At 45.0% G+C, this 14,763-nt stretch overlaps 1 protein-coding gene across 2 annotated transcripts in view; it reads right to left on the reverse strand.

The window, feature by feature from the left end:
• The window catches only part of FRMD4A (FERM domain containing 4A), a 209,949-nt gene that overhangs the window by 69,167 nt on the left and 126,019 nt on the right, over positions 1–14,763 (reverse strand). For both annotated transcript variants that reach the window (XM_041483774.1, XM_041483776.1), the window contains exons 5-7: positions 8,085–8,169; positions 3,643–3,699; positions 1,221–1,243 (exon numbers count right to left, since the gene is read on the reverse strand). In XM_041483774.1, coding sequence (XP_041339708.1) covers positions 1,221–1,243; positions 3,643–3,699; positions 8,085–8,169 — 165 coding nt within the window. The remainder of the gene's footprint in view (positions 1–1,220; positions 1,244–3,642; positions 3,700–8,084; positions 8,170–14,763) is intronic.

Raw genomic sequence — 14,763 nt, forward strand, 5'->3', positions numbered from 1 at the left:
TGCTTGGCACAGCTCTTCGGGACTGAGTGCTTGGCAGTGCCTTGAAAACCAGACTGAAAAGTCAGAGCCACATGCACTCCAGTACCCCCTAAATAAACAGTGCTGATGGCCAAGTTATTCCAACTTGGGCAGAACTGAAAAAAGAAGCAAGACTGGGTTTGTGATTCTCTGATCAGGTGCATGTCAGGATTTCATAAGTTCATTAAAGTTTTGAGAAATGACCATAAGGCAGAGCTTAAACTTCCTTTTAGCAAGGGCTACCTTATGTCACCTCAGATTCTATGACGAGCAGGAGATATCTACAATGCAGTTCCTTTTCACTGATTTGTCACCATTTTAGCTGGATGGAAGTTTCAATCCACCAGAAAGTGGAACCTGCCTGTTCTTCATGGCCTCCTATCATCACAGTCATGTTTCAGTGTATTGCAATGCTGACAAAATTAAGACAATTTTTAGGCTCACCTGAAAATTCAACCCCACTGCCCGTTTCTTTTCTTCTCTGAAACTAACTTTAATGGATATTTTGGTCCTCCAGACTATATGAAAATTTTAGCATCATCATTTCTCCTGAGCTTCCACCACACTAAGAACTTCCACCCTTCTCACGAGACGCAAACCAACCATCTGACCTCCAGCTGCTGCTAACGCGTAAATCACAGACATGGTTGACTTACAGGAAAACTCTTGGGCATTTCATTAACAGTCTTCTGAAACACCAAGTACAATGACCTCACTGAATTTCTTACAGTAAGTCTGAAGATTTGGCTCAAGGGATAGCAGAAGTTCAACAAAACCAATTATTGAATCAGTGATTTTGAGAACTGTCCAAATTCAAACTGAAATATCAATTAGTGATGGAATTTTAATGTTGCCTCTGGCAGGATCTGTGATATAACAGTGATTTTAGAGTCATTTCCGTAGCAATTTCCTTCCGAAGACTAGTCTATTTCCTGAACTTCATGACCACATAATGAGATTTGTCAACAACAAAATCACAAACAATGCTGTTTGCAAGGCATGCTCTGGCCAAAGGTTGTGTTTGGTGAAGAAATTATGTCAGGAAACATGATGTCTATGCTAGCCAAGCACACACAGTTGCATTGCTAACAGAGGCAATCCTGTTGCTACACTGCTACAACTGAGTTGCATGTCTCACACAGGAATTTTACCAGATTTATTCTCACATCGCACAATAGCAAAAACTTTTTAACTTCACCTACCTTGAAAAATCTCCCTTTGCCTCCTGTAAAACAAGGAAGAGAAATCAAAAATATATAATTAAAAACAGGAAAAAAAAAAAAGAGAAGAAAAGCCTGTTCAAGATTTTCCATTTGCAAAATTCATTTAGCAGCAATTTCCTGTTGTAATTGATTCCTCATGCAGGTTTTGGAACCAGTATCTAATGTCAAGTGCCATGATACAGTTAGTTGGGCAGATTAACAAACAAAAGATCTAACACAGGGCCAGATGAGTCCTCATTCTGCTGTGGATACTTAAAATGCTACAGGAAATTCCAGTAAATAACAAATTCTGGGTGCTACATTTCTAGAAAATCTCTGAAGTCTCAGTGGATTTGCAGCCTCTAAGACTGCAACTCCCTTGACTTTTTTACAAGTATTCTCGCCCTTTTCTAGTACGTAGACTTTAAAAAAGCTGATCACGGTCAGCTTTCAAGGGGATGCAAGACACAGGTTTCTCCAACTCCTTGCTGGGTGTTTGGGGAAGTATTTAGCTCCCTTACTTGTACATCTAGACACTTTTATTTATTACCATCACAGCCTGATGTTTAAAGGTTGGATAATGTTCCACTACAGTAGTTAGATTAGTCTTACTGCACACCTGGAGAATCCTCAGAATCTGGTGAGTGCCCTCTGCAATAGATTTAGCACACATTTTGCATTTTCCATTTACCACAGACAATATGCCTTTCATATGATTCATGCTAAAGCACCTCATTTGCCACCAGCTACACAGAAAGCACAGTGCAAGAATGTAATTTGGGCAGTGAGGGAGTTTCCACTGCCAAAAGGACTGGGCTTTGTGTTCAGGCCTTTTGTCTTTACATCCATTCACCTACCCGCAAAACCTGCCAGCCCACGTCCAGTGGTGTTTCAGTCCTGAGGCTGGGGTAAAGTTCAGAGCTCTGGTGGTACTTTAATTTGTTCTGGTTATAAAACAATTTGAAATAGGGCTGCAGACTAAATCACTTGAGTTCTGACAGACCTTTGCTATCTTTTCATTTCCCTCTGAGTGAACTGAAGGGCAGACAAGCACTTCTTCGGTTCATAGGAAGGAGTCTTTGAGCATGTCATGATTACAGTTCAACACAGAACAAAGCCCAAAGGATATTCTCTTGCCTGCATGGGTGTGAGCATTTAAAAAACAATTTTGTAGGGTATATGTTTCATAATTCAGTGCTTTGACCTAAATGCTGCAGCAAGAAATAGAACAAAATGCAGTATGATTCCTTTTGTTTTGCTTGGATCCTGTCACAAACATGGGTTGTAGTAGTTTCTGGTTACAGGCAGCAAAGGTGTGGCTTGTTTTGACTGTTTTTATTAAGTTACACATCAAACTACTACAGGAATAAGCGTAACATCCTGTGTTTGTGGCAAGAAACAATCCCAGCAACAAGGACTAGTTACAGCTCTGGGTCTGGCTGTACAATTACTAAGCACTAAGTTATTCACTAGGATGAGCAGACAATAGATTCATAACCCCACTGCTGCTCCTCACAATGAGCCCATTGTTTGATGTGTATTCCCCCAACAGCCAATATGTGATTTCTATAATGTGCTGCTAATTGAGTCCTCCATCCTGACTCTCTCACTCCATTCTTGTTACATAAAATGATTTTAATGAAGGTTCAAATCCCTACACATTAATTGCTTCTTTAACATGGCAAGTGCTCTAGAAGTGCAGTGCACTGTTATTTAGTAGTGCAGTCTGATGAGCTGGTTTGTCTGCTCACATGGCTCCTCATAGCTTCATGGCTGATAGGAAAAAAATTAAAACTACAGACCGTAAGAGAGGGGAAACAAGGATCATCTGACAGTTATGTCTGATCTGCTCCCACAGTCATGCTTCTAAAAAGAGAACTTTCACAAAACCCACCCTCACTACCCTCAAAATGCTCCCTTCTGGGAACCAGGCATTTACCAAACACTCCTTGGTCATCTGCTCTCTGACCCTTTCCCCTCTTTTTGAAGAGCGGAACTTGGAAAGACAATATTTAGAAAGGTCTTTAAACCATTCTGCCCATGTTGGAGAATACAGACAGTTGCACATGTAGAAGCTTACACAGCTCATCAGAGGACCAAGCCCCATTGGGAAAACAAATGCAAGTAAAAAAAACCAACATTGCATATGGATTTCACCTAGGAATTTGCATTTGCATTCATCACTTAGATAAGTACGTACATCATACCCCAGAGTCTTGGATATCTGTGCTGGGAGTGGGGAGGTCTAGTTTGAGAGCCTTCTGTACCCATTTTGACAGAAACAATGAAAACTGTGCAAAGACATCTTTTTCCTGCAGCTGGTAGGAACCCCTAGACTTCCACATAGCCACTGTAGATTTAGTAAATCAAAACATTTAATGCAGCATGATAAAGCACCAAGCAAGAGAAGGCAGGTGCTTACCTGCAAGATGTATGCAGCCAGTTCAAACACCACTTCGCTGTCAACCTCAATGAGTTCCTTGAAAGGTGAAGAAAACAAAAAAGAAAAAGAGAGTTGAGCTGCTGTAAGAAGGACATACATCTCCTCCTGACTACTGCATGGTGAAGCATGCAGCGCCAGTTTTCTCCCTTGGCTAGGCTTCAAAGTATTCCCTGTGCTCCTGGAGACAAAAGGGAGGGAGAACCTGCCCACTCAGATATGGAAAAAGCCAAATATTCAGTGTAATGCGCTGGTTAATGAAGCATAACCCAGGGATTCCTGGGGGAGGAGTGAGGAGAAGGCAGGTGGAAGGGGTAGGATCAGGGTACATTCTATTTTCTTGTTTGATTTAGTGAAAAGCAGTCTAGGATACAGATTTTCTTTGCCCTCAGATGTGAGCATGGTTCAAGGGAACACAGCTTTGTCCTTGGCTCACAGAAGCAAGGAATGAGAATTTGTCTTTCACACACTGAGGTGGTATCAAAGCCCCAACTGGAGTTCTCTGGCCCTTGCAAAAGGTAAACTCACAGGAAAATTAATCATATTTGCTCTTGCAGGATTTGAACTCTGGTTTTGTCCTTTTCACCCCCCAAGAGCACTGAGGCTGGGGATGGTTTGAGAATGAGCAGTGACAGCAAGTCTTTTGATAGATCTTCCTTGCTTCATTTTATAGGATCCTGCTACTGATGAAAGCAATCTTGGAGGGTTTTACTTGGGCACCATGGTCACATGAAGGACACAGATGGTCCCAGCATATCCTCTCAGGATTCCTCTGTGGAGCCAGGCACTGCTCTGGCTGAATGTGCAGAATGCAGTCCAAGCATCAAAAATGCTTGAGATGAGAGGCACAAGAATTACGCTGGAGGCCAAGCATGCTATTTCTGACTCTCTGGTCCCTGCCTTTGGGAAGCTAGTGGGCTTTAACTGAGATAATGTTTAGGTCTCTATTCTGCAACTAGAACTCCTACATTGTCTCCTATGGACATGGCCCAGTAAACTGGGTCACTGTTCAGCTCATTCCTGTAGTGGTTTTTCTGTTGTATTTATTTAAGCTCCTGTTTTTAATATTTTACTTCATCTGGCAAGAAATGAGTGATCTAAATATAGATCACTGCTGTGATCCATGCTCCAGCCAACTCATGGCCACACCTCATTTACAAGCCACAATTGCTGCATTGGCTTGTCTCTGGCAAAATCAAAAACAAAGGGAGCAAAACACAGGATAAGATCCAGGTGTCCTCGGCTTTCACTAGTGCCAGCTTTTTAAAATAAGTTCACCTCTTTCATAACAACTCCTTGGGGAGTGAAGAGCAGCTCTGCTAAGGGCGATAAACACGCCTTTCCCCTCTCAGCTGAGCTGCCTGAGTCACGCAGGCACCTGCAGCAATGACGAGCCTGTGCCAAGGGAAGCGGCTGTGCAAGAGGCTGATTCAGCTGCAGGCAGGGCTGGGCTGGGGCTACCAGGCACATCCCGTAGCAAGGGGCAATGCAGAGCAGAACCACAGCACCTGGTCTTCCTCCTGTCTGGGAGCATCAGGCATGGCACAGACAAACCAGCCCGTGCAACCATGTGTGGATGCTATGGCAAGTCTATACTGGCAGGTGAAGTGGGCCAGAGGCCATTCTCTGGCCCCAAGGGTACCTGGGGTGCAGCAGAGCTCATGACTAAACACTCACCCTCTCTCCCCCAGTCCCAGATGGGGTTTCCACCGCTGTGTTGCCTATTTGGAACAGGTGCGCATCTTTGATCAGTGCTTTGATCTCTGCCTGAGGCAGAGCTAGTTGGCACAGGCCAAAACCCACGCCAGAACGTGCGAGTCATTAAACAGCCTGTCTGATCAAGGGACTGCCTGATGCCAAGCCCTGTCTGCTTTGGTAGTATAAATGTGGCTTGGCCTCTCTGGCAGAAGTGCTGATGCCAAGCCCTGTCTGCTTTGGTAGTATAAATGTGGCTTGGCCTTTCTAACAAAAGTGCTTGCTGGTCCTGTGCAAGGGTTTGGGTGTGTGGCTTCACAAGTCTCAGTACTCAACAGGGTTGGTCAGTGGGGGCAGTGGGTACAGGCAGAGGAGCACAGCACCCAACACATGGCCAGGTGGCAACCCAGTGACCATCAGCCCCAAAATAGACCTCAGTTTTATTTTTTCCCCACCCTGAGCAAGGAGATGTTTGAGGATGTGCTTAGTTAGCCCTCTCCAGAAACAAGCTCAGTGAGCATTATGTTTTGTTAGTTCCTAACACTGTGCTAGCACCTCAGACCTTTCCATGTTTCATACACATTGATCTTTCTGGGCTGCAGGGAACCCAGGGCTGGAGGTATCCATGGAAAGTCCAATAAAGAAACTTTTGGTGCAACAAGGAAGCTCTCAAGGTTTGGCAGCATGCGACATCATGTGCTAGCTGCAGGAATGACAAGCACTGGCTGTGCTTAGACACCAAGCTCCCCACAACATTACATTAGGAGGAATCTGCCAGGCTGGGTACTTGCCCTGAGCCTTAGCAGACACTTTGCACCCAACTTTCAAATTCAGTGCCTTTTTCAATAGTACAGCATGGCTTACTGTGGCTGGAAGTCGAATAGGGAAGGATCTGCAAGGGAGATTGGGACTTCAGCAGGGTTATTTTTGGATAGAGACGCTCAGTTTGAATGTGCAAAGTAATGGTTTCAGGAGAGGTCAGACTAAAATAGACCAACTTAGATCTGTAGGCACTTTGTTTTATTTTGTTCCCCTCTTCTTCTTATTAAGCTTTCTCCAAAAAAAGAACAACAGTGTAAGCTTTTCCTGGCAGTACTTCAAAAAGGAACTTTCCCCAGGAACCAAAGCGTGATGCTCACTGAGCTTGTTGCTGGAGAGGGCTGACTAAGCACATCTAATTGCAGCCTTGCCGGAGAGCAAAGCATTGCACAGCTCAGCTCAGCAGCCCTGCCTAGTTTCTAGGCACTGAAAAAAAAAAGAATTTTCTGGCTTCTGCCCTGCATTTTAGGACATATAAATGTCAAGTGAGGCTCCAGATTTGGTGTAATCTACTTGGCTTAGCAGGTGACAAATGTGCTGAGGGTTGTGGGATGGTGGAACAATCTCTCCCTAACTACATCTGTATTTTCCTACCACTTCCTCTCTGGCAGATGGAGGTGAGTCACAGGAATGGCCTCTGCCAGCACAGAGGGAGGTAGGAGGGATCCTCCTAGGGAATCCCAGCTGCTGACAAACCTCTCCCAGTCCCAGGCATCCAGCCCACCTGGCTGAGTCTGCACACTGCCAATCTCCACTGCAGCGTGGTCTGGAGCTGGTTGGTTTTCCAGACCTTGCCATGTACAGCTGGCTTGTGGCATGAGAGGGATCAGCTTCATGGCTCTGCTGTGGGCACCCCTCCAGGCTGAGGATGTGCCAGGATGCCTTATCTCTGGCACAGAGTATCTGGCAAGGGGCTGCTCTGAGGGGCAGTGCCAGGGACAGCAGCCTGATCTTCCAGGAGTGGACCAGGGAGGGCAATTACTCAAACATTTCTCAGTGCACGGCTTGTTCCTCTACAAGGTGATCTTCGGTACATATCCACAGACACCTTTACCCCACATATAATCCCAAAAACTCCTCCTGTCCCACAAATCTGAGGTCACTTGGCTTGCTCAGCCTGGAGAAGAGGCTGAGGGGATGACGATCTGGAACGTCCTCATGATGATCTGGAATGTCCGCAGGAGGGGAAGTGGAGGGACAGGCACTGAACACTTATCTGGAGAACAGTGACATGCTGAGGGAACAACACGAATCTGACACATGGTTGGATATCAGGAAAAGCTTCCTCACCCCGAGGGTGACTGGGCAATGGAACAGGCTCCCCAGAAAAGTGGCCAAAGCACTGAGCCTGAGAGAGTTCAAGATGCCTTTGGACAACACTCTCAGGAACATGGTGGGATTCTTGGGCATTACGCGTGCAGAGCCAAGACGATCCTTGCGGTTCCCTTCCAAGCGGGGCCACTCCATGGTTCCCTGTCCCTCCCTCCCCTCACACACCCCGCTGCCCCCTCCCCGAAGATGGCGCCCGCGCCGCACTGCTGCCCTCTGCGGGCCGGAAACCCTCACGGCAGCCACTCGGCCCAGAGCGCGTTTTTGACACAAACCCAGACATTTCCTTCTAAATACAAGCCAGTTTGTAATTTTAGCAGTGCAGATTCCCTCCTGCCAGCCACAAGAGTTACTTCCAGGACTGTTTTACTTCACATCCACTCTCTGACAGGAAAGCTGCTGCCAAGTGCGGTGGCAGCTGGAGACAGAGTGAGGGAATGTGCAAGGAGGAGGAGGAGGAAGAGGAGGAGAGGGTTGTATCTGGATGTCCAGGTGTGACCCGTGTAAATTTTGGGGCAGGGAATGCAGATCCAGGTGTCTTAGCCCACTCTGGTACCACCCAGAGCTCCCCAAGTGCTCACCTTGTAGATGCAGGACTTGGCGTTCAAGAAGAACAGCTCGATGGTGGCATTGTCCTTCAGATAGGAGATGCTTTCAATGTAGAACCTGAAAGGGAAACCAAGAGGGGTGAGACACGAGGGAACTAGGGCAAAACGTGGAAATGCACTTACTAAATGAAAAATGTGGTCAATGGAGTCATGATGAATGCATTAAAAATGAACTTTCTTCTCTTATACCAGACTGAGGTGGTGAAGGAGGCTCGTGCACACTCCAGGATGTGATCAGTCACCACCACCCCAGCCATACCAAAGCAACTGGATCATCAAGTGGATGACTTAGGTTCTAAATAATCCTTTGTTTTGTTTTCAAACTTAAGATAAACCTTTATTCTGTTTTCTTGTAAGCTCCACCTTCATTTGCCATCACATTTTCATCATCAGCAATTCTTCATCACTCCTTTACCCATCGCAACAATTCTGTGCTGTTAACCTGCATCTTGTAAAATATCCATCTACAGAAATGCACTTCTGGGTTCCTTCCCTGTGCCCTTCAGCTCTGCATAAAGCAAATTTTATAAAGGGTTTTTTACATATTAGATCTATGGTCTTACAGTAAGACAGTAGTTACTAACCTTGCACAGTTTACCAGTACTGTGAATAACAATGTTAAGTATGACAGGGAATGATCATAATCTAAATTTTTTTGAATTGGAGTGATTTCTCAGAACTCAGGAGAAAGCTCAAACCCTCAGTGTCAGAAAAATCTACTTGTTTGCATTGGCTGATTGCCCCAAATATTTGCAATTATGTTGAAAGCCCATGTGTGAATTTATTCAGTACTCCATGTCCTGCCTGCTCTGAAGGTCTGATGTTTTGGCAATGAACCTTGTGAGAGCTTTGTGAAAACTGACTTCTGCCCTTTATTCTGCCTTGAGATCTTTTTTTGGGGGGGAAAAAATGCTCTGGATACTTTCAATGTTAATGACTGATCATTCCATAGAGGTATGTTGTGTGTTCCTGTAGTAACAGAGAAAGCCTGGCTATGTTCAGTGAATGTTAAGGTGATTTTTCATTTACTTAGTGTTTTAGGTAAGGAAAACTAAGTAGATCATGATGCTGTTTGATAGTGATCTTCAAATTGCAGTGCAGTGACAGCAACGTTCCTTACATAAATTCCAGTGCTATCGTGCCTTGTCAGAAGCAATTAGAATAGAGAAGGTGCCAGGGAAATGGTGTCTAAACCAGGGACTTTTAAAAACCCAAATACCTTAGAAATCTGGGTTGACATACAGGGTCTAGTTACAGAGAAACCTCGCTCTCTGACCCCGCTGTCTGGGAGCAGACAGACCTGCGGACACTCCTGAGGCTTCACACAAGTGCTGAAGGGATTGTCCACATCCAGCTATTTGCAGAGTCCAGGGCCTTAAATGCAGCCTTCTTAGGGGCAAAGGTCAAAGCTTTGTAGTGCTCCTAAGTGTCTTCTGAAGGCTCCTCAAAACACTTTATTTCCTGATAGGCAGAACCAACTCCTTGCTTATTAGAGTGAGAGAAACATTTCGTTCATCTGCTGAAGGGCTCCTGTCTGTATAACCCTTCCTTCTCCCCCCTTCAGAAGAGAAATAAAAATAAAACCTGGATAAAATAAAATAAACCCCAAGAAAACACCAACAACCAATCATACCCACAAAACACCAAAAACATTTGAATGTAGTGATGATGAAGCACAAGGATTAAACTTTTTCTTATTTTTTTCTGGTGTTCACTGTTTCACCTCCTGTCCTTAAACTGGCCTCTTTGCAAATGAAGAAAATACTTGGCTTTAGAAATGCAAAAATTGATGCATTAAAAAAGGATCCTTCTTGCTAGGTCTGCTCTCTGAGTGCAGCTGGCTTCCCATCTGCTAAATTAAATGGAGAATAATGCTAATTTTACATTCTGTGGTTCTTGAACAACCTTCTCTTCTTATCACTGCTACCAGTGCTCTCCGAGTTATGGTGGTAGGTTTTCTTATTCCAAGGTCAGAAGAAAACGAGAACATTTTTTTCCATTTTGAATCCCAGTGAAGGTTAGCCAAAAACCTTTTTGTTTCAGCAGCTCAAACCATGGTGACCATTCTCACCATCACTAGAGGGCAATATTGCATTTCTCAAGGCTGCAGGGAGCTTTCCCAAGGCTTTCCACATAGACATAGATCGTTTTCTGTACAAAATTAAGTCTCTGGGAGCACAGAGCCTGGACATGATACTTCATCTCACAAAGAAAACCCAATTTTCAAGTGATCTCCAGAGTGGAGAGTGAGCTGGGAAGCTACTGGCTCTCACACATGCACCCAGACAAATGTGGAACATGTGGACCAGGAAACTGGTGCTACTTAAAAGAAAACAGATCTGCAGGGGGAACTCCTGTGGGATTTTCTATGTGGCAAGCTCAGAAAACCTGAACTGGAGTAGATTACCCTGAATTCACAGTTGGTGCAGTAACCACAAAAAGGGCAGGGAAAGACGCTTTTTTTTGCACTTATGACTAGTTTCTGTCACATCTCCTCCTGTTTTCATCTTTTACAAGCACAGTGAGGGAACCCACGCTTTACAATGACCAATGTCAATGACTAAGGAGGCAGGCAGGAACATCCAGCTGCTAAGGCAATGGAGCAAGCAAACAAAAATCTGGGTTGAATTCCCAACTCGGACACAGGTTTCCTTTGTGACCTTCAGAAAATCATTTAGCTGCTTGGGTTGTTGAGCTGGGCTTAGAAAACACCCCTCCCTTCTCTGCCCCCCTCTGTCTGTTTTGCCTGTTAAGCTTAGGAGCCTTTGAAGGTATGTTTCAAGATCATCAGTTTTGAGAGGCAGCTCTCAGATTTCTCTTGAGGACTCCCCAGAGAGCAGCATTCCTTCATGTGATGTGAAGCTGATGTGCCTGGGATATAATGGATAGGTTGGACAGGGAAACAAGCACTACAGTATGTCCAAGACCTCTGCTCCATTACCTGCATCTCTTGCAATACACACTCAGCAAATAGTTTTGCCTCCAGCAGCTCCTACAAGAGGTTCCTTGATAGCCAGCAACTGTGCCTGTGAGAAATTAGCTGCCTGCAGGAAGGGGGAACACCCCATGAGACTTGGTGAGTGTAAAACCAAAGGAATAATATTGGAGAAAATTTAAAAGATCAGCCAATGTTAATCTATTTCTGCATTCCTCCTCCCTCCCCACCCCCAGTAACTTGTAATTCATCAAGTACATTTTCTAAGCATTAATTAAATAGACCAGTGAATATTATGCTGGATAATGAACACAAAGTGCCTATCTTGGCTGCTCCCTCTCAGCAGCAGGGAAATAATAATGAACACTGCAGAAGGTGTCTTGGAAGACTTCAGAAGCTGTTGCATCTGAAATGTTTAAGGCTTTTTAGCTGCGAGGACATGTCTCATACTGATCATATTGCTCTCTGTTCAGCATTGGTTAACTCACAACTTTCTCTGAGACAGCTTAAGCCCCCTCAAGCTGATGGCAATTCCCATCGTAACCAGCCAAGCACAGACTCACAGTGGTGCTTGTGGAAACTCCTGATCCTTGGGTGGGGGGAAAATGGTACTACTACTATTTCTCCCTTGCATTACTAAACACAGGCCCACCCACCTCTGACTCATGGCTCAGAGAAATGCCTGACTGGGTCCTGGGCTCAGCAGTTTGATAAGTGGTTCTTCATGAGATGGAGAATCCCTTACTACTGCTGCCAGTCTCATCTGTGAACCCAGGTGTGTGTGTGTGTGTGCAGGTGGGCAAATTCAGCAGTGTTGGGAAGGTGTTTGAACACTAGTGCTCTGTCCTTGCAGTGGGAATAGAAGAATTCAGGACTGCTAAGCACCGGAGCTGGTGGGATGCTTGTGTGCACAGTGAGAGAAAAAATGAGCAGCACTCCCGATCTCCATATACCAGAAGAAACTGTCAAATACAAAATATTTAGCATTGCCTCTAACACTTAGCCCTGGACATATCTTGTCAGCCTGAACTTGGCCATCTATCACCTAGCAAGGACCAGGCTCTCTGCAGTCGAGTTGCTGACTGGGCAGATAGACTGTCATAGCATTTGAGAGCACAAGCCCATGTGTTTACTTCCAAGCAGAACCTGCCAAATGGTAAAAATATTTCACTGTGATCTTCAACACAATGGTATTTCAAAACATGACCACAGCAAATGGATGTCTTGTCTACTCCAGGTGTCTATCTTTCCTGAGGCAGAGATACCATCCTCATTCTTGTGAAGTTTGAGTCTGGTGGGAGCTAGCTAATCCCAAAGACTTCTATTCACATCTTCTCCAGCTGGTTGACTCTGATATGGTTAGGACACAGCTGTCAGCAGAGCTCAGTAACCCTCTCAGTGCACTACCCCTCATTTCATTATTACAAAGGAATAGGTAAAGGAGAATACCCCTTTTCTGCCTCATCCATCCTGGGGTCTGGCTCATTATCCCTTACCACATCATTCAGAACCTCAGAGGATAATTTGAAAAATATGAGGCCATTTGCTAACCAGGAAAAGAAAAATCTTATGTGTCAGTATAATGGACTTAAATGCAGATGTCATTATGTCCAGTGTCTCATGCTAAATGAGTATTCTGACCAGCACAGGCTGCACAGCTCCTTTTATGTTCCAGCCCTGGTTGCTAATAGTCGTGGGTACACACTTTTATGTGCTGACACTTAGAAGCAGACAATGCTCATGCTAAATAGTTGGCCTGTTAAGTAATCAGTCACGAATTGGAATCAGCTAAAAAGCTCCGTTTACCTCTCCTTCGGCATTCATTTTGCTTGGATCCCATGTCATGTCTCCTGTGCCTGTGCCATGCTCAGGCCCCACCACATCCAGCACCTGGGATTGGTATGCAGGGGACAGGAGGCAGCAAGAGAGACCTGTGTCAACTTTTACCTCATTGCAGGAGAAACCATAACACTGGAGGTGAATTTGATTCCAGAAATATAGGGAATCACAGTGAACAAAATAAAAAATCTGTGGATATCTTTTAACCTGAACCTGTCCCCCCTCTCTTTCTCACCAGCTGCACTATATTATGAAGTTTTCTGCATCTTTACCTACTGTCAATCAATTTTTCTTGGTGCTTCTAAAATGTTGGCCCATTGAATCCCTGGAAAACCATGTGCTTTGGGGGTATTTGCTCATTCCTATGCCTCATCTTCTCCGTGTACAAAATACTTAGGGATCTGCTTTGGAATATATAGAGACCAACTCTCTTCATCTCTTCCAGGCTGTATATTCTGGGAGTCTTTGCAAAATACCAAGTGCTCCAGTATGAACATAGAGAAGGGAAGGAATCAAGGTGGAAGTGCAGCTAGATTCCTCCCTCATACTTGTTCACAGCTTCAAGAAAAGGCACTGACCTGAGTATAGTAAGCCCTCTGCCCCCTACCCACATGGGGAACCCAGCCTGCCCAAGCTATAAAAGCAGCAACCAAGCTCCACCACTGCAATGTCCCCTGGAGCTTAGCTTGGCTTGCAGAAGTGCATCTCTGCACAAAAAGATGTGGTTTCGTACAAAAGCTGTTGCAGCTCCTCTTAGCTTGAAGTGATGTGCTTATCTGTCCCAAATGTGAGGTGAGGGCAGTGTCTGGATCACAGCAGCACACTGCCTTCCTCCTCTTTTCCATCAGTCACCGGGGGAATTGCCCCTCAGTCTCCTGAGCATCAGCACAGCCCTTTCCTGCTCTTTGGTCATTGCCAAGAGTCCTCTCTCATTTTGGGTATTAGAGGTAACTTGCTGGGTACACTGTCCTGATAACACCACCCCTCTGCATCTAGAGAGCATCTTTTATCTAAGGATTTCAGACCATTTTAGGAATAGAAATTCCTCCAGCTGCCCCATGTGTTGTCAGCAGCACATGAAGGAATGATTTGTCTGTCAAAGCTGGCATGAGGGTCACTTATTTACTGACTCAGCCCTTGGTCAATGCCATGGTGACAGGACCCCTCACAGCAGACCTTCCTGTTGTGCACTGATGACAGCCCATCACACCCACTGGTGTAAGGTATGAACACACAAATTGCAGTGAAAACAGAAACAATGTCTGCATGACTTTGACCCAGTCAGAGAATCTGTGTGTAGGCACTGACACAGCTATTGCAGCTTGATCCAAATTAGCTACAAATCCTACACTGACAGAATCCATCATTTCTGCATGGTACCTATCATGCAGTCTAAATGCTTTCCAAAATTAGACAAGACAATGCTGCCAGCATCAACACATTCAAAATGTGGATCAAACCAACAAGTTTTCAGAATGTTGCTTTTTCTGCCCCCTTGGGTAGCTGAATGGAAAGGAAAAACAACTTATCCCCTTCTCTCAACACAGCTCACTTATACAAATATATTCCTAGTTAAGCAGAAAACAGAAATGATGTTATGGGACTCAAGAGCCAGACTGCTATTAAGATGTGTGTGTAATGGATGGCTTAGCTCAGAGCTGTGTGCTAAGTAGCAGAGCCCCATTAGTTCCCTTCCTCAAGCAAAGGTCGGTTTTCACACAAGTAAATCTTCTGACTGGACAGAAGTTTCTCATATCTCTAAAGAGCCTCTGAGGAGCACAGCCTCCCCGCAGGCAATTTATTACACCTTCCCCCGGGTGAACAGAGCAGGGGGCCACCCTGGGAAGGCTGCAATAAATTGTCTGCAGGGAGCCTTGT

Source organism: Pyrgilauda ruficollis, unplaced genomic scaffold, assembly GCF_017590135.1.
Source record: "Pyrgilauda ruficollis isolate IOZ18807 unplaced genomic scaffold, ASM1759013v1 scaffold61, whole genome shotgun sequence".
Classification (NCBI taxonomy): domain Eukaryota; kingdom Metazoa; phylum Chordata; class Aves; order Passeriformes; family Passeridae; genus Pyrgilauda; species Pyrgilauda ruficollis.